General features: G+C 43.5%; 1 protein-coding gene across 1 annotated transcript in view; it reads right to left on the reverse strand.

The window, feature by feature from the left end:
• The window catches only part of LOC106984748 (guanylate cyclase 2G-like), a 43775-nt gene that overhangs the window by 3905 nt on the left and 19920 nt on the right, over nucleotides 1-19950 (reverse strand). The window contains 8 exon segments of the mRNA XM_027063513.2: nucleotides 991-1165; nucleotides 3109-3234; nucleotides 3236-3303; nucleotides 4208-4347; nucleotides 5943-6120; nucleotides 11869-11898; nucleotides 11901-12026; nucleotides 13838-14003. Coding sequence (XP_026919314.2) covers nucleotides 991-1165; nucleotides 3109-3234; nucleotides 3236-3303; nucleotides 4208-4347; nucleotides 5943-6120; nucleotides 11869-11898; nucleotides 11901-12026; nucleotides 13838-14003 — 1009 coding nt within the window.

Here is a 19950-nt window from a genome sequence, read left to right on the forward strand (position 1 = left end):
CCCCATTATAATTAACTGAATGTTTGTAACCCCCTCCCTCATTCACATATTGAAGCCCTAACCCTCAATATGATGGTATTAGAAAGTAGGGCCTTTGGGAGATAATTAGGTTTAGATGAGGTTATGAGCGTAGGGCCCTCATGGTGGGATTAGTGCCCTTATGAGAAGAGAAGGAGACCACAAGGCTCTCTCCGCTATATGAAGACATAGTCAGAAGGCAGGCTTTGGCAAGATAGGAAGAGGATTCTCACCAGACCCTGACCATGCTGGAACCCTGATCTTGGGCTTCCCAGCCTCTAGAACTGTGAGAAAATAAATATCTGTTGTTTAAGTCACTTAGTCTGTGGTATTTTGTTATGACAACCAAGCAAAGGCAGAAATTAATGACGTGTTATTCACGCACTAGAGATGGAAACAAAACAACTGGGGCACTAATGCTGATTAGGGGTCAGGTTTTATTTTAGTCAAGCCCTGGAGGACAGGTAGGAGCAGGGCTAGCTACCTAGTTTGCAGGGCCCAGTCTAAAATAAAAATAAGGGACCCCTCATTCAAAAATTATTAAGAAAATAAGAAAATTAATATTATAATATTATTATATTTATAACTAAGAAATTGAGACAGAAGAGCATTAAGCCAAGTGCTGGTCACTTTTGCACAGGTCACCTGCCCGTGAGTTTTCAAAAACCAGACCAGATCAAAGGGCATTTGATGCAGAGGCATGGGGGGAAAGTAGCCTGGTATAACTGTCCTACTTTTTGGTCTCCTCCTAACTTTTGGTTTAACACCTTGGAGTCTCTGGGTATCTTTGCTGTTACCAAGTAATCCGGCTAACTGGAAATACGTGTGCAAAGACAACGTGAACTTTTGTTTCCCTCAAAAGATGCTACCATTCAGTTTCCAGGTCCTAAAAACGTCAGGCTTAGGACTTGAATCCAGAACCACCTGCTCCCATACCTGGACCACAAGGCCACCTGCCATCAGGGCGGCTACCTGTGTGGATGCCATTCCTGATCCTGAGCTTCTCCTCAGGCATGTGCCCAATCTGGAAGTGGACAGTGGCACTGAGGAAACGTAAGGACATCGTGGCAATCTCGTCCACATGCTGTCTTCCATTGCGGATAGGAAGTCCGCTAGCACCCATGTATGCATCTCCAATGGTTTCAACCTGAAAATAAAGCAACAGAGTGGCCTTGTGTTCTCCAAGAAAAAGGCTGGAGTAGCGGTGGGGTCAGAGACCAAGGCCCTTTGTTACTGAGCCCTGCATTCCCTGCGCTTTGGAGAGTCATACTCCCCGACCTCCACTCCATCCACGCCCCAGCATTTCCTCACGTTTCTGCTCTTGTCCTGGTTCTTCCACAAAGCCTTTCTTCCCTGAGCCCTCCTATGCACAGTCACTGTTTTCTCCTCTGAAATTTGATAGTGGTGGTGACCATATTTCCTCAAGTTTAAAACCAGTTAAACAGACAGTAGTGTGGGAATAGGGTAAATCTTGAGGGATCACATGCATCCATCAAGTGGAAGTCATCTTACCCAACCAGAAATGTCTTCACCCCATACAATGGCTCTTCAATACATTTATACATATCTATACATTATACACAATATATACACTTATGTATAAATGCATGTATCTGCCTGATCTGTCCTCTTCTCTCCCCTAATAAATCCTAATAAAATTAGCTTTCAGATTCCTTATTCTCATTACAGAACCGATGACCAGTGTCAACTTTAAAGATACAGCCCTGGGGCGCCTGGGTGGCTTAGTCAGTTAAGCCTCCGACTTCAGCTCAGGTCATGATCTCACAGTTCCCGCGTTGGGCTCAGTGCTGACAGCTCAGAGCCTGGAGCGTGCTTTGGATTCTGTGTCTCCCTCTCTGCCCCTTCCCCGCTCCTGCTTTGTCTCTCTCTGTCTCTCAAAAATAAATAAACGTTAAAAAAAATTAAAGATACAGCCCTTTCCAGATACATTTGCATTTTAGCAGAATCCAAAGATGATGTGGTAAAGGTGGAATTTCAGGCATTAGCCAGGCAGTGAAAATACCTCTGTCTACTGGTCACCCCAGAATTACCCAAAATCAACCCATATACAAGTCAGATTGCTTCTAGGCTACCTCTCCCCACCATGGGTACATCCTTTGGACATTGAAACTGATTTAGTATTAACTCATGCAAAACATAACCCAGAAAACAATGCCAAGAAGAAATCCCAGAGGAAGCCCTCCTAAGCAGAGTAGCTTTTGTTTTGAGGTATGTGTGATCTGCTCTTGGAGATTATCCACACACCTTTTCTTTCACCCTTAAACAGAGGCAATATCTGTGGGGGGAACATTAGGGATAACTATTAAAGGCATGTCACTGGGGGACATGACCACACTATCCCCCAAATCTCCCCAGCCCCCAGGCCACAGGTAAAGCCCTGCAATCACGATCCACCTGTGACTTGTCCCAGGCACATGTGAGCTTGGGAACCCCGCAGTCATGATGTGGCCCCATCAGAAAACTCAGAAAACACCTGAAGCAACCATCATCCTCACCACTTAAATGAAGCTAAATTATTCGTTGTTGCTATCCTTCCCTGAAAAATCAGTTTTTACTCCGGGTGACCATATTCATACATACCCCCAAGTAGCACTAGGCAGACGTTCTCATTTCAGCCACAATTCTGATCATCTAAACTTAGGAGTCTGTCTTCACCTGCATTGCTAAGGATCACGGTAACAGCAGTGAGACTCACACAAGGTCCCAAAACAACCTTTAAAGGTGAGCCTCTCTGAATCTGAAGGAAATATATTCTGGAGGGAACTGGAGGGATTAGCCAGTAGAAGGGCAGTGCCTCTCTAGAAATGTGTTAACAGCCAGATAAAATAATGGAAAGAAACAAGAAGCAACTGGGGATTATTGACAAGCACATTCATCTGTGATTAATCAAGCCCTTTTCCAAGAAAACAAACAGGAATAAAATATTGAGTTTCTGCCATGAATTGAGATGGACTGCCAGCCTGAAATAAAGCCTTCCTCCTGGCTCACATCTAGGGCCGGGTCCATCCTTACGCCCTAGAGTCGGCGGACAAGGAGCGTGTTCCCTCACAGCCCCGGGGTATGTCTCACCTTATACACATCATATGTTTTAATGATGTGATCAAATAAGCTGTACAGGTCATTAAGCAGCTTTACCACTTGCAAGGGGGAGCTGAGAGAACACAGTTTTGTGAATCCAACAATGTCGGAGAAAAACGGTTATCACAGACTCAAAATGTTCTGGTGCCACGGACCTTCCAGCTATGAGCTGTTCTCCAGTGAAGCCGAAACCAAAGAATAGAGATTGGTTTTGAACGGACTCTTATTCATCTTGCCTCCTACAAACACCTGCAAAATCTTTCCGATAGGTCCTTTTGCTTCAGTGGATTAGATTTTCGGTCAACAAAATCCATCATCTAAAGGGATTCTTTTGACACCCATTTTTCTACTTGCATTTTCTCTGAAGAGATATTTTAATTGGTGGGTATAAACTGGAGGCGGGGGGCACGTCACAGAAATGCCTTTGCAGTAAGGATTTTTCTCCCGGAGGGCATCCCATTTTTTTCTATTGGCTATAGAGTTTGAGTGTAAAAATGCAATTTGCAGATGTGAAGCAAAAGGAAGCATCCATCAATCCACAAGTCAATGCGTTTGCTTCAATCAACCAATCTCACATTAACACCTTCAAATCCCTAACTCCATCTCTTTGTCAAGACACGCAAGAAGGGTGCAGAAGTTTTAATAGCCGACGCTTCTGCCAAGTTTTTAGACAGTGTAAAGGTGCAAGCAGAGCCAAAAATGAAGCAAGTTTTGAATCTGAAGTCATGGGTGCATATTGTACTGTGCAAAGTCTTTGGAGCACAATCTGAAGTACTGAGAAACTAGCTATTAATCAGACTCATGACACTAAAGCGCCATCTAGTGGTCTATCTCCCATAGCTGCATCCGCCATCTTCCCTGTTAAGAGACATTCTCTACTCCTGTGAATTCAAGATTTCAGGCAGAGCCTTTGCCTCTATCTCCGTTTACAGGGTGTACCAAATTGCCTGCAAAATGCTTGACTCATTTAGAAGAACCTGAGTTCCTCTTAGGAAAAGAACAAAAAAGTACTCTGTACATGGGGCCCCTTAGATAGTGATGCTATTGCTTTCTGGGTCCTTTGTCAAGGCCCCCAGTGCTTTGGAATACCTTGGCAGCATTGTGGACAGAAGCCTATCCACCTTCCTCTTCTCCGCCATCAGCTGGTTGGTCCTCTCTTCCACCACGTCCTCCAGGTGATTGGCATACACCTCCAGCTTGCTCACCATACTGTCTAGGATGTTCACATGGCTTTAAAAGAACCCAAAATGAACATCTTTTTGTCCAAGAACATTAGGGTCACAGTAGAGCACAACATCCAGCTATACGTTCCAAGAAAACATGTATCACCCTGAAGGTTTCCTACCTAAGGGCTGCCAATGGACAGCAGTGGAATGACAATGGCAGTGAAGCCATGGGGTGGGACAGAGACTGCCCTTTACCAGCTCTGTGGTCTTGTTCTACACCCTTCATTTCTCCAAGCCTCAGTTTCTTCATCTGGAAAATGAGGATAATAATGCATACCTCATAGGGCTTTTCTGAGGATCCAGGGAGATGATGGGTACACAGTGCCTACAGCTGTGTCTGGCACTCAGCAGGTACTCAGCAAATGGTGGCCTTCACTGGCACTCCCCCATTTCCCAATATGCTCCCTATTATCATCATGGTCAGTCAAAAATGTATATTTCAGGATGCGTCTTTTTTTCCCCCTGAATAATACCAGCTATTTTCCTTTTGGATGACATATATAAGGGGGCACTTCTAGACCCTGTAGGCTCTTGCTTTAGAAGGGCCTTCAGAAAAATCATTTAAATAGCCCATTTTTCGGATGAGGAAACTGAGGCTCACATAGGAAATAGACTTGCTTTAAATCGGGGACCAGATTTTTTTAAGTAAAAGTCATGATTGACCCAAGACATACCATTCAAAACAATTTTGATGTGGGAAATACAGAATATAGGGCTGTTGTGTTAAGAATGCATAGCAGACTGGCCAAGTTAGGAGTAGATGCCAGAATCCCAGCCCAGGGTCCTTCTATAAACTCAGGCTACTTCTATCATGGCTATGTCTGCCTATGTTCAATGTGCCAAAAAGATGACACAGCTATCCTAATGTGAAACAAGCTACTGTCAAGGAGGTTGTTTGAGAGGCATGAATAATTCAAGCTGATGACTTACTCTAAGGTTGGTGAATAGTTTCTTATACTATAGTCCAACCCCAACTGATGAGCCATGACCTTTGGAATGCTGGTTTGGAAAACATTCTGAGGTCATGTCAAAATTCCCTGGGAAAGAGAGCCTTGATTGATTAGAGATACCTGGAATGGACAAAGGAGGACAATGGATGTGCTGATGTCTGATACACTTTTGTGTCATTAATGAAATAAAGGGAGAATTTATCACCCAACTCTAGCCAGCATGTAACACGGTGCTTTGCATGTGACAGGCATTGAGTGGGTATATGATGAATAAATGAATGAATGGATAAATAACTGAATGAGTGGAGGAATGAATGAATGGGGTGGGCCACACAGAACCAGTCACAGCCATGTAGTTTTAAAATTCTAATAGTTAGGAGCACCTGGGTGGCTCAGTCTGTTAAGAATCCGACTCTTGATTTCTGCTCAGGTCATGATCTTGCTGTTCGGGAGACTGAGCCCCACGTCCGGCTCTGCATTGACGGTGCAGAGCCTGCGTGGAATTATCTCTCTCTCCCTCGCTCTCTGCTCCTCCCCTGCTTGTGCTCTCTCTCTCAAAATAAATAAAATAAACATTAAAGATATTTTATAAAAAAATAAAATTCTAATGGTTAAATGATTGGGAGAAAACGTCACACATCTAACTCACTCTTTGGAACTGGATTCTCGTAAAATTTTCTTGATGGAAGAGAAAGTGGGCCTTTTCTCTGGAGATTCATCCCAACATGCTCTCGCCATGGCCACGATCTTTTCATTGCCCTTCTCCTCTGACAGGGAAGCTCGGAGTGGAACTGAGGCCATGGGGTCTTTGATATGGCTGATGATTTCTGAAATTCATTTGGGGTTTAAATAGCAAAATGTCTGAGCTTTGGGCCATGTAGTACACTTCACTTGAAACATATGTGCTCTTAAATTTGTGAATTGAATGTGTAAGTATATTGAACAGATTGGAATTTCAGAGAAACCTGAACATTTTATGAGAAATATTTGGGATCCTTGTGGAAAATGAAGAATCCTACTGTAAAACATATCAGCACCTTCTAATGAATCTGTTTTTAGATTAAGTTGTTTTTCTTCCAATGGAACTTTTCTTGAAGTAAAGCATATCTCTATGTGACTTCAGGAGTGTATAAGCATCTGGGATGGGAAACCCGCAAAGCACACCTTTTGCAATTTGCATTCCATATAAAATGTCACATAAAAGTTATTTTAACAAATAATAAATGTCACCATCATGTGCTGCCTCGGTGTCCAACTTTGTAAACCTATTTTCTTTCACTTCTGCATTGGCTTCTACTGACATTTATTAAACATTCTGCTATACCAGGTTTTTCAGAGGAAATAATAATTTGAGAACAACATATACATGTTTTTGTGTAAAAATACTGTGGGTGTAACAACATGGATGAATCTTAAGGGCATTTTACTAAGTATAAAAGGGTAGTCTGAAAAGGCTACACGCTGTATGATTCTGTTTATATGACATTCTAGAAAAGGCAAAATTATAGAGACAGAAAACAGGTGAGATACCGTTAGGAGCTTGGGGAGGAGAAGGTGCTGAACACGTAAGTCACCAGGGATTTATTTAAGGTGATGAGACTGTCTATAGGGTACATGACACTGTGTATTTGCCAAAACCCATAGAACTTCACTGCACAGAGAGTAAACCCCAAAGAACACAAATTTTTAATAATATCAGTTGGGAGGTTGGACAACTCCAAGATAGAGGCAAACCGTGACAAAAGAATCTAACTGTATTATAACTGTATGACATTGCCTCGCTGAAGGGGATGTATTATAACTATATGACATCACTGGCTGACTTAGGCACTTCTGAAATGACTCAAGACCATTAAGACTAAACAAAAGGACCCATTCACAATCGCTGTATTGTAGACGGCAAGATTGGGGACAGAAGAAAAACTTTGCAAGTACTAGACACATATACTGGGATTGGATAAATAAATAAATAAATGGATGGCAGATGGTGGGAGCCAGGATCTCACTGTTGGAAAGGGAGGCTATGGATAGAGGCAGGGGGGACACTGGAATAAATGAACTATGTGGTGGTAATGGTGTTGGAGATGTTAATATGAACTCATGCTTAGCTTAGTATAGATACAGATGGGTAGACGCAGATATGAGAATGTGTATACACTGAGGCTAGTGTGCACATGCTTTTCCTTACTGTGTCCACTGAGAGGGGCTAGAAGCAACAACACCCCGGTTGCAATGAGCACAGTCAGCATCCAGGTCTTGGTTTCTAATATCATCCTCCAATAAAAAAGAACCAGTGTCCTTGAAGACATGGCTGATTCTAGGACTAAGGCAGGGAAATACAAGAGGAGGCTGAAGCCTCTCATGCCACCAGGAAGCAAGGCGGTACTAAACAAACCAAATCAAAACACAGCAATGGGTTTATATCAAAGGTACACAGAAGTCAATTGAAATGGAATGGCCGAAGATGAAACAACTGGAACCGTAAAATAAAGTAGTATTAGATTACAATTCAGAGGATAAAATAAAGATATAGTGTAATATATAATATAAAATGGACACATATGTTATAATATAGATATGCATAATAATATAATACAATACAATATAATACCAATAATTGAATAAATACATAAGTGGGAGAGAAGAGACAAACCTCCTGTGGAGAAAAATCCCAAATAGTTTACATAGATAGTCTCCACGCAGGGTAGTAGAATGCAACACCCCACTCCTTAACTGTGGACTTCACATAGTGACTTCTTTCTTTGGGGGACAGTATAGGAAGAGGGGAACCAATGGGTAACTCTACGGTGGAGAAACCTGACAAGCCTCATCCAGGTCAATATCAACAGTCATGTTGGTCAACATGATAGTCAACAGATAGTCATGTTGGTCGTATGTACCCTTGACATGATGTGACGAACATGACAATTTACCCCTGTAGCCTTCCTCTCAAGACATATAAGTCCAGTCTCATCATAAGGAAGAAAAATAATGAGACAAATCCCAAGTGAGAAACATTCTACAAAATACCTGGCCAGTACTCCTCGAAAGTACAATGTCATTAGAATTATAGTTTAAGGAACATTCTTGAAGAGCTTAGACAGACATGATGGCTAAATGCAGCATGACGTCCTGGATGGGATGCTGGGGCAGAAGAGGACATTGGGTTGAAAACTAAGGGAATCTAAAAGAGTATGGCCTTTGCTTAAGAAGAAGAAGGAGGAGGAGGAGGAGGAGGAGGAGGAGGAGGCGGAGAAATAATGTCAGGCTCTGTGCTGACAGCTCAGAGCCTGGAGCCTGTATCAGATTCTGTGTCTCCCTCTGTCTCTGTTCCTCCCCCGCTCACACTCTGTCTCTCTCTCTCAAAAATAAAGATTAAAAAAAATGAAAAAAAAAGAATAAGAATAAATACAAGTTATAACACTGTGTAAAATATGATCTTCTTTTTTTTGTAAATGTACATGCTTGTGTTCAAATTCTTTTTTTGTTAACGTTTATTTATATTTGAGACAGAGAGACAGAGCATGAATGGGGGAGGGTCAATGAGAGAGGGAGATACAGAAACCAAAACAGGCTCCAGGCTCTGAGCCATCAGCACAGAGCCCGACGCGGGGCTCAAACTCATGGACCATGAGATCATGACCTGAGCTAAGTCAGACGTTCAACCGACTGAGCCACCCAGGCACCCCTACATGCTTGTGTTTAAATGCACACTTTCAATGCCTAAAAATAATCTGAAGGACTATACATAAGAAAGTTCTATGGGTAATTGTGTTTTACATCCCAAATGAAGTGTAATTTGAGACATGGGACAACAATGGTTTTAAAAGAAGTCACTGAAGAATTACTATTGTTGCATCTTCTGCTTTCTTATCCTCAGCTCTAAGAAATATCATGAGAGAATCAATAAAATGATAAAAAAAACTTTGAACCATGGGTTCAAATTCACATCATGGGCCTGTACCTCGGAACACGTGTTTATGAGCTAGTAACGTGAAGCCATCCCATAATCCACCAGTCACCAGTCACTCTATTGTCATTGTTCTTCTTCTTCGGTGTGCATCAGAATCAGGGGTGGGGGGCTTCTTAAAGCACAGCTTCTGGGCCTATCCCCAAAGTTTCCAATTCCAAAGGCCTAGAGCCGGGCCTGAAAATTTGCTTTTCTTATAAGTGCCCAGGCGATGCTGAAGCTGCTAGTCTAGGGTTGCACTAGGCTTCTCAAAACTGTGGATCTTCAACATCATCTGGGAACTTGAGAAAAATGCAAATTCTCAGGCCTTGCCCCAGACCTACTGAGTCTGAGACCCTGAGGGTGGGACCCAGCAATTCTTTTTTTTTTTTTTTAACAAGTCCTACAGGTAATTCTGACACCAACTAACATTTGAAAACCACTGGTCTAGTGTGCACAGGACATCAATATCTATTCAGTCCCCAGCACCGGGACTGTTTGTAGGGAAGTATGAGATGTTAACGGGAGAAGCGTGTTTGGCCACAAATTAGGTGCACCTTGTACTTTCCCTGATTGCAGTCCTGTGTATACATAGTCCCATATGGCCAGCTTTCATTGAACTTTGTGGGCATAAGACTACAATGAGGGGCAAATATACCAATTGGGTACAGTCTTCCCACCCCGCCCCCACCCCACCTGGTGCAACCGGATGGCAGCTGAGCTTAGTGAGTGTGGCTGGGATCCTTCCTGGGCTCACTCTCGGAATATCTGAGTGGCTTCTTGGTTCTAAAGTCAGTTGCCCTTGGATTTGAATGACCCTTTTTGGATTAGTCTCCCCTCTTTTTCACTTGGCCATAAATTAGAAAGTGGAATCCATTTTTAAAGTAACTATATACGTTGAGAAAGGATCCTGACTTGAAATTCTCCAGGGAATGCATGATCTAACAATGAAACTTGAGGGTGGCCATTGGGAATGGACTAGAAAAAGTAGGCATGGTGATAAAGAAGAAAAACCAGGAGGGAAAGGTGGGCTGAGTTGATTTAGCAACTGACACATGCACACCTCCCTATGCTTGTTCTCAGACAGTGGTTCTCAACATGAGCTGCATGTTGGAATCACCTGCAAATGCTGATGCCCAGGCAGCCACCCAGATCGATAGCATCAGCACCTCCTAGGCCGAGATCCAGGCACCAGTAGTTTTTAAAGTTCCCCAGGTAATTCCAGGGCACAGCCAAGGTGGAAGATAACAGTGCTGGGGGGTTACACCTACTATACTTTTTTTTTTTTTTTTTTATCATTCTTGATCAAATTTTGCTTTATCTCCCCAGCTTCTGCCCTTAATTCCATGACGGGATGTGTGTTAAGAGACAACTCAGCAAAAAAATGAGCCTAAATATATCCTATAAAGACAACTGGGCAGCATTTATTTAAAAAATTAAATATACTTAAAATACATTTATCTCTTCAATCTCAAGCCCACAAAGATACAAGGCTGCTCACTGCATCAACTGTAATGGCAAGAAAAATGAAAAACAACCAAACTGTGCATCAATCAATAATACACAGCCTATCCTTACAATGAAAATTCTGTAGCCCTTAAGAAAGATTGAGGTAAATTTGTGTATACACATATGAGATGAAAGATATCCAGGCAGAGGGAACAGTGTGTGCAAAGGTTCTGGGGTAGGAATGTGTCTGGCATGTTGGAGGCACATGAAGGTGGCCGGCATGACTGAAATGAGCAAACCATAGGAGATGGAATTAGAAAGGTGTATTGAGGTGAACTTTGTTTCTCAAAGAAAATGTCCATGTCCTAACGTCCAGAACCTGCAAACGTGACCTTATTTGGAAAAAAAAAGGTCTTTGCAGGTATAGTTAATTATCTTGGGTTGAGGAGGTCATTTCAGATTTCCAAGTGGACCCTAATCCAATGACAAATGTCCTTATAAGACACAGACAAAAGAGACATATACAGAGGAGGAGGCAACGTCAAAGTGAAGGCAGAGATTGGAGAAATGTGACCACAAGCCCATGAAATCTGGACCAACCCCCAAAAGCTGGACAAAGCAGAGAACCGATCTTCCCTAAAGCTTCTAGAGGGAGCACAGCCCTGCCAAACCTTGATTTTGAACTTCTGCCTTATAGAACTGTAAGAAAATACATTTCTGTCCACTACACCCAGCAGGTATGTGGTTAACTTAGAATGGCAGCCATAAGACCCTAATAAAGAATGTCAGAGGCCAGGTCAGAGGCCTTTGGTGGTCCTGTCGGCCACTGTAAGGGCTTAGTTTTCATTCCCCAAATGGGAGGCCAGGGGAGGATGTTGTGACCAGAAGTGACATGACCTGACTCATTTTCCAACAGGATCACTCTGCTATAATAAAGTATGTAGTTCTGAGCTCTTTGATTGTTTTTGTAAGCAAACGGCAACTACTTTTTTTAATTAAAAAAAAGAAACTTTAAGATAGAAAAACAATGGAATAAATAATAAGTTGATGAACACTTCATAAAAAACAATCATTTAAAAGCTAGCGTGCCACTGCCCCCACCCCCGCCCCCTGCAAATATAAGAAATAAAAGCTAGCCCACATGACCAAAGCCTGCCAAAGAGACTTTCGGCTTTACCGTCTGGCATCTCGTTGAGGTCAGCAAATGTCCGTGGTTCTGGTGGTGGATCAGCTCCGTCATCAGGATGGCAAAGCTGTAAACATCTCCCTTTGGGGTGCCTGACCGGGGTGCCTCTGGAAGCCGCAGCAGCTCTGGGGCCGTCCGGTAGAGCTCTGCAAAGCAACAGGTGTCATGAGGGAAGCATGGAGTGGGAGAGGGACAGGCAGAGCCGGAAAAGTCACCCCTCTTTCTCAGGAAAACACAGAACTGAAAGTACCCAGCCCCCGAAAAATCCGCCCTAATGGTGCCTGACTTGTAGAGCCAAAAGGGGTCTGTGGGTACGTGAATGCAGACAGAACAATCAAGAAGAACAAGCACTAACATCTTAACTGTGGTTAACACCTGATTGTGCAGTTACAAGAAGTTTTCATTTTCCTTCCCCTTTCTGTGATTGTCTACATTAAAATGTTTTTTTTTTTTAACATTTATTCATTTTTGAGAGACAGAGGGGGAGGGACAGAGAGAGCAGGAGAATCTGAAGCAGGCGCCAGGCTCTGAGCTATCAGCACAGAGCCCGATGCAGGGCTTGAACTCATGAACCACGAGATCATGACCTGAGCCGAAGTCAGACCCTTACCCAACTGAGCTACCCAGGCGCCCCTGTATTGTCTACATTTAAAAAACTAACTTATAGAGGTACGATTCATAGAACATAAAATGAACCCTTTTAAAGCAAACAATTCAGTGTTAGTTATTTAGCCCCTTTGCAAGATTGTACAACAAACCACCCTATCTACTTCCAAAACGTTTCCAGGGCCTCAAAGTAAAATCCTGCAGCCATTAAGCGGTTTCTCTCTGTTTCCTGTACCCCCAGCCCCCAGCAAGCACCAGTCCGCATTCTGTCTTTACAGATTTCTATGTTCCTGATATTTTATATACCTACATTTATTTGTTGGTGTGAGGTTGATGGGTTTATTTCATTGTAGGTTACAATCATTAAAAGAAACTATACTGGGGGATGGGGAAGTAGGGTGACTACAAGCAGGTTTTCAGAATTTCCCCCTCTGTTTTTTTCTGTAAGGCCTCATCCCGTGTTACAGAACCTCCTCGCATGCGCGCAGCAAAGCTGTTGGCAATGTGCTGCCCCAGGGAGAGGAGTTCAGATGGCTGGGATACACGCGAGGTAAGACTCAAGACTGCTCACTAGCTTTGGACAAGGAAGAGTCCGAGCTTTAGTTTGCTCATATGCAAAGGAGGGTTTGACTCCAGGCAGAAGGTCTTGCCCTGAGATGCGCATCAGAATCACTTGAGAGTTTTTGTTTCTATTTAATTTTATTTTACTTGAAGGGTTTATTTATTTATTTTTGAGAGAGGGAGAAGGAGAGAGAGAATCCCAAACAGGCTCCGTGCCATCAGCACAGAGCTCAACGTGGGGCGTGAACACAGGAACTGTGAGATCGTGACCTGAGCCAAAATCAAAGGCAGATGTTTAACCGACTGAGCCACCCAGGTGCCCCGAGAGTTTTTAAAAAACAGTGCTGATGCCCAGATTTCATCTTCAGATATCTGGGGTGAGACCCAGCCACCCACATATTTTGTAAAGCTTCTCAAGTGATACCAGAGCAGTGAGAGGATATAGGACCGCTGAACCCATGGTCTTTGAAGGGCCTGCAGACGGTGTGCTGAGAACACAGGTGAAGTGTAGTGGGGTATAGAGGGCTAAGGAGAAGACCAGTGACTTGCTTCGGGCCACCCGGCCTGGCCAGGATGAGCCCTAACCTTCTAACTCAGACGTCACACCACGGACTCACCACCCTGGAGGCTATTTTTTCCTGCTCCCTTGGGTGAATAGAACAACCACGCACTGTCAGCTCCAGAGGAAGGCCCCCTGCTGGCACTTGTGAGTGAGCTTCAGGAAATAGGGTGGGGTCAGATGCCCCGTTACCACGTGGGCTAGTGGGTGCACGATCTGTCAGTGGTTACCCCTAGTGGTCTGTCGGTTCCTCGTTGTATGCTCTGTACATCCGGCCATACTTGAACTCCCACAGCCCAAAGCCTGTCAGTTTCACCTGCATCTGACTGTCCACCAGGCAGTTGGAAGCCTTCAGGTTGCCGTGGGACCCCAGGGGGCTCCTGTGGAGGAACAGCATGCCCTGGAAGAGTGAAAATAAGCAAATGAATTAGCGTAGGGGCCAATGGAACCTGCTGGAAGACACAGACAGAAACAGATGGGAAGAAACACGACCCGGAGGAGGGGAACCGCCCATCTCTATGTTCATCTGTTCAAGAACCACTAACAGCCCCTTGCCCTTGAGTCAACCTGGATAGTGTCACCCAAGTAGGGGAAACTATTTCTGGCTCCCCAGTGTGCAGCCATGAAGGCAAGGCCAGCCTAAAATAAATAAGCTCCAATAAGCTAAACAAAATAGAGTCTGACTAAGTGGTCAGACTCCTGAATTGAAATCCCAGCTCTAACACTTAGCAGAGAGCAAGTTACTTGACCCCATAAGCCTCATTTTTCTCATCAAATGGATGCGACGATCTCTGCCTCAGAGGGGGGCCGTGGAGATTAAATGCAATAATGCATATGAGACACCAGACATGGTGCATGACACAAAGTAAACACCCACCAAAAATTATCATGGAAAACGTGTGTAAAAATGATAAAAAAAATCAACTTGGAAACAACACTATGTAATTAAGAATATTCTTTTATTACCTACATGTTCAAGTTATATTCTACTCCTACCTACATGTAATGATTCTATAATAATATTATATTATATTATATTATATTATATTATATTATATGCACTTTAGGGTCCTGTTTGAACACTTTGAGGGGAAAAGCAATAAAATGAGGAACGTTGGAAAATTCTCATGTCATCTGCCATGTTCTTAAACATTTATATCTATTATTATTATGCAATAATAAAGTACCATTATTTATGAAAGGCCCAGAAAGAACACCAGAGTCAGAAGGCATACATCCCATCTCCACTTCACCGCTCGGTCTCTTCAAGCAAGACACTTCACCTCACTGGGCCTCAATTTCACCATCTACAAGATAGGACTGTCTAGATCCCCACCACTTGAAACATGGCCTTGGGACCAGCAGCACCAACAGCACCTGGGAGCTTGGCAGAAATGCAGAGTCTCAGGCCCTGCCCAGATGTACTGAATCAGACTGTGCATTTTAACCCAATCCCCAGGAGATTCATGTGCACACAGTCTGAGAACAGCTGGCCTCCTCTACTGTTCCACATCTTGGCCACCCACTAAAATCACCTGGGGAGCTTAAAAAGAAAAGACCAATGGTTGGACCTGAACAGAAGAGCCTACATTAACTATGGATTGTGTGTGGCACAAGCCAAGCTGGATGCGAAGGAACCCAAAGAGACTAATCAAAATGGGGAAAGTGTGCCAACAGAAAGAGTTTGCTAAAGGAGGTGAGTCATGAAGGCAAAGGGCACACTCATTTGGCAAGGAGGCGAGGGCAGAGTGCACAGATCTTTCCATAGGCAGGGAAGGGCTTTAAAGAAAGACCTGGGATTGAGGAGGGAAACAGGTATTTGGGGAGGCTAGATAGAGAAGAGATGAATTTGAAAATGAGAACGGTCACATTTGAAGCAGGATCTGATTGATGGATGTTTGTATTTCTCTGAAATTTCCAAGGGCAGACCTAGAAGCAATGAAACGAAGGCTAAGGGGACGGGCTGACTATGTTTTGGAAGTAACTGTAACAGTGCAGGGGGATAGGGGGACCCACTGTTTATGATCCTGGGGTCTTTGTTTCCTTACCTTCCTTGATGGCTTCACAATAAGACATTTCTGTAATATTTATTCAACATTTCCTGTCTCTTGGAGTTGAAATACCTACATAAGGTTTCTTTAGATCTTTGATCTGAATCTCTGCACCATTCATTTTCAAAATACTTAGTGTGGGAGCTGGTAGAGAGCCAGAGTATGTCACAGGTATGGGGCTGTCACAGAGCCATTTTAATTGCATTAGCCTGAGAAGCACGGATCTCCTCACACCGGCCTCACCCAAGAGGTTTCAGAGCAAGAGTGAAAATGACAATGTCTTTCTCAAGGGTCTTACTGGATACTTTTTTTTAAGGTTATCATGCTAACCTTATGTGACATCCATTCTAAGTCCCTTATTTAAACTAGCTTGTGTTATTCCCGTAGTGACCTTGTAGAGTCAGGTGGTATTGTCATTGACCTCATTTTACAAATAGGGAAAGGGAGAAATGAAGAAGTTAACCTGCCCCAGGTCACATCGCTGGCCCGCAGTGGAGCAGGACTGGGAATAAGTACAGTCCGATTCTCAAGTCCCTGCCCTTGACCAACTGCACAAATGCCCTCGACTGAAGAAAGAAAGCTCTGAAGGGCAGAGAGTGAGGAGTGACTGAGCATTGCATTGAAGCCACCAGGGTCCATGGAGATTCTCACTGTGATGTGGATCTGTGATGAACAAATAAATATCAATAAACCTTTTTTTGAGCACTTTGTACTATGCATTGTGCAGGGTGCTTTATACATGTTATCACATTTGGTCTTTCTGGAGATAGATTAATATTCCCATTCTCTGTTTCCCAATGAGGAAACTCACAGTTTTAAACTGCTCCTGAAGAGTGAGGGCAAAGCTGGAATATAAACCCAGGTTGGGTTGCCTTCAAAGTACAGCCGCTTCTAAATCATTAGCTTTTATTGTTTCCAGTGTCCTGGTGATTGTCCAGGAGGCTGGGGGGGGGGGGGGGGGCGGGGCGGTCAAAGCACACCTATTCTCCTAACACCATGATAGGAGGTTCAAATGACAAGCCCAGCTGAGAAGGGGGGTGATGTCACCCATGGGTGTGGTCCATAGCACTCAATGTTCCAGAAAAGATGAATGTGAGGAGGCCCTGAGTGGACTATTGCACCCAGAGATGGGGTCCTTGGGCCTCTTGGTCACCAGCTCAGGGACTCACTCTCCCTCCAGCAGTGATCATAGTCTGAGTCACCATCCTGCTTTAGTAAAACTCCTGAGCCAATAATGCATTAGAAATTCAGTCTGGGGTGCCTGGGTGGCTCAGTCAGTTAAGTGTCTGACTCTTGGTTTCAGCTCAGATCATGACCTCACAGTTCGTGAGTTCGAGCCCCACATCGGGCTCCGTGCTGACAGTATGAGCCTGCTTCGGATTCTCTCTCCCTCTCTCTCTCTGCCCGCCCCTACTCATTCTCTCTCTCTCTCAAAATAAATAAATAAACTTAAAAAAAAAAAAAAGAAATACAGGCTAATGCAGAAAGCAGTGAGGAAACCCCCAGGGCAGTGGATACACCACTCCTACTCCCACCCCCAAATTCAGGAGGCTTGTGTGTTTTTTGAGACGATAGAGTTCAATCACATTTTGGGACTGCAACCCACTCACTTGAACCCGGAGGGGGCTGTCTGGGGGCCGTCTCTGGAATTCTCCAGTGAGGCTCAACAAGCCAAGGTCTGGGCACGCAATCTGGGGAGACCTCTGTCCAATCAAGAATTCTCTCTCACCTCATGGAGACCTCCCCATGCAGCAGGGCTGTCCCTGACCCTCACAACTGTTCCTGGCCTTGCTAGAGCCAGGCCCACCCTAGGCAGGAGACATTTTTCATCTGGTCACCACTGATCACTCCTGATGTCCAGGTTTATTAACAGAGCACATTCCATTAGGAGATGTTTGGGATACAGTGGAAATCCTAGAAATGGAGTCCTCTTTAAGAGATACCACACATCTCTTCAGTTCTTTTTCTTTTCCTGTTGTGGTGGAAAAGTATGATTTTATGTGTATTGTCACAGGCCAAGTAGAACTGAGAGGTTTATGATTTATGTGCCAGATCTCATGCACTTCTTGCAATTCTATCACCGACCTGTCTGCTAGTTACATTTACTCCCCTCCTGGAAAGTTGAGTGGCGGGTACCCCCAGTGCTCTCATTTCTGCATCCCACATTTGGGGTCTCTTGTACTTCATACAGGCAAGAAGCAGAACATGGAAGGAAGAACTCAGCCTTTGGAGACAGACTGGTTGCAAATCCCAACCTCCCTCTTACCAGTTGGGTGGTTACTTCACCTTCACTAAGCCTCATTTTATTTCCTCTTGAAAACGGAGTAACTATTAATTTTATTAATATTGGAGTTAAAAGTGAACGAATAGTGGCATGAATTGCTGGTTATTAAGAACACTGTCCAATAGAAACACAGTGCAAGCTACGTGTATAATTTTCACTTGTTCAGTTAAATAGGTAAAATTACTTTTAATGATATATTTTACTTAGCCCAATGTATTTAAAAAAACTTATTTCAATATGTAATCAATATAGAAATAGTGAGATATTTTTACTAATTCTTTGAATCTGGTGTGAATTTTACACTTTCCGCACACTTCAGTTGGAGCTACCTACGTTACCAGTGGTTAGTAGTCCCATGCAGCTGGTATTTTTTTGGACAGTGCTAATTCATCCCATAGGACTGTTGGGGGAATAAATTTTTTGACTGTACATTTTTTTAGTACTAGTGATGGAGTTATCTGTGATAACAGCAACACTATTGCTTCACCTAACAAATGATATTTGGTATATACCTATTAATGGGTAAGCACAGTGCTGAGCATATCTTAGTTCTCGCAACAACTCTACGAGATGGGGACTGTTGTTACCTTTATTTTATACACAGGGACACTGAGGCTCAAGGTAGGTAAGGTCACCTGGTCAGTAGTGGAAAGCCAGGGTTCAAACACCCAAGACAACTTCAATGCCAACTGCTCTCATCCTCTTAATCAATTAAGACTTCTCTTACTTAGAAATTGAAGTCCCATCCCTCACTCGAGAAGAGTATTATAATCTCCAAAGCTCCTTCCCAGGCTGGCTCCACTGGGTTGAACTCTTCAGGAACAGGACAATGAGCCAATTCTTCTGTGCCCTCCATGCCCAGAATTGGGTCTCAGTCAAATTAGGTGCTCAGTCAATATATGTCGGTTGACTTGAAAAGTCTGTGGCATCTTGGAATTTCTCTGGTACCTGGCATCGAGAGTGTTCTGGTCAAATAAACATCAGGAGAGGAATTGTTTTTATGATTGATATGTGATGGCCAGAAGCACAATCTGACGTACAGAGCTTGGCCCAGTGCCTGGGTCACCAATGGGAAATCTCTGAGAAGCTTTTGTGAATTTTATGTTACTACAGTCCCTTTCGAAGGAATTCTGGCAGAGTAACTGACCTTGAAGCGCCTAAATGTGCCTTGACTGAACTCATTATGACTTCCTTACACTGTCCCATAATGCACACGCTCCATTTCAGAAGACAGCAATCCTTCTAAAGCAAGGTATCCAGCTGTCTTTGGTTCCCCTGGCATGGAGCAGGGGATAGAGACTCAGTGACCTGAAAGGACTGATTAATACCAGGGAGACTTTCCTTTCAGAGTGCCATTATCACCTACCCTAGCATTTCTCCAGAGAAACTTTTGGGTTAACTCCTCTCAAAAACCAAATGCCGATGGAAAAAGCTAAATCTATTAGTTATTCGTATCTTACCTGGGGACAGCTAACTTACTCGTTTTCTCTTCATAACAAATATACATGATGTCATCTGTTTTGGCTGGGGCAGGAGACAGATCCCTGGAGTCTAGAATACTTCTCTGGGCTTGGTAGGAAGGGAAGAGAATGTGGGTGAAGGGAAGGAGAGAGGAGTCCAGGGTAGAAAAGGATGCCACATCAGATCCTATTTATAACTGTCCCACCATTTAATTTTATATGTATATTTCCTAACTTTTTTTTTCTGTACCTAGATTTTATTCCATCTAGCGATGAAAACAAGTCTTTGTCTTCTTATGACAGTTCCCAGAGTAAGGCCAACCCTTAATAGATGTTCCATACAGTTTTACTAAAATAATGACAGTGGTGGCCCAAGGTTGTCCGGGAGGACCCAGTCATAGGCGATTTCAGTTTGTCTACCTTTCTTGGTAATTACAATATTCCGGTTTCCACTAAAGCCCAGGAAACCGAAGTTTCACAAGGCCAGTAAGATTCAGCTTCTCCGAAATAAGGAGCAATCAAATCCTAGAGAAAAAAGAAAAAAACCTCTTT

This window comes from Acinonyx jubatus, chromosome D2 (genome assembly GCF_027475565.1).
Source record: "Acinonyx jubatus isolate Ajub_Pintada_27869175 chromosome D2, VMU_Ajub_asm_v1.0, whole genome shotgun sequence".
In the NCBI taxonomy this organism is placed as follows: domain Eukaryota; kingdom Metazoa; phylum Chordata; class Mammalia; order Carnivora; family Felidae; genus Acinonyx; species Acinonyx jubatus.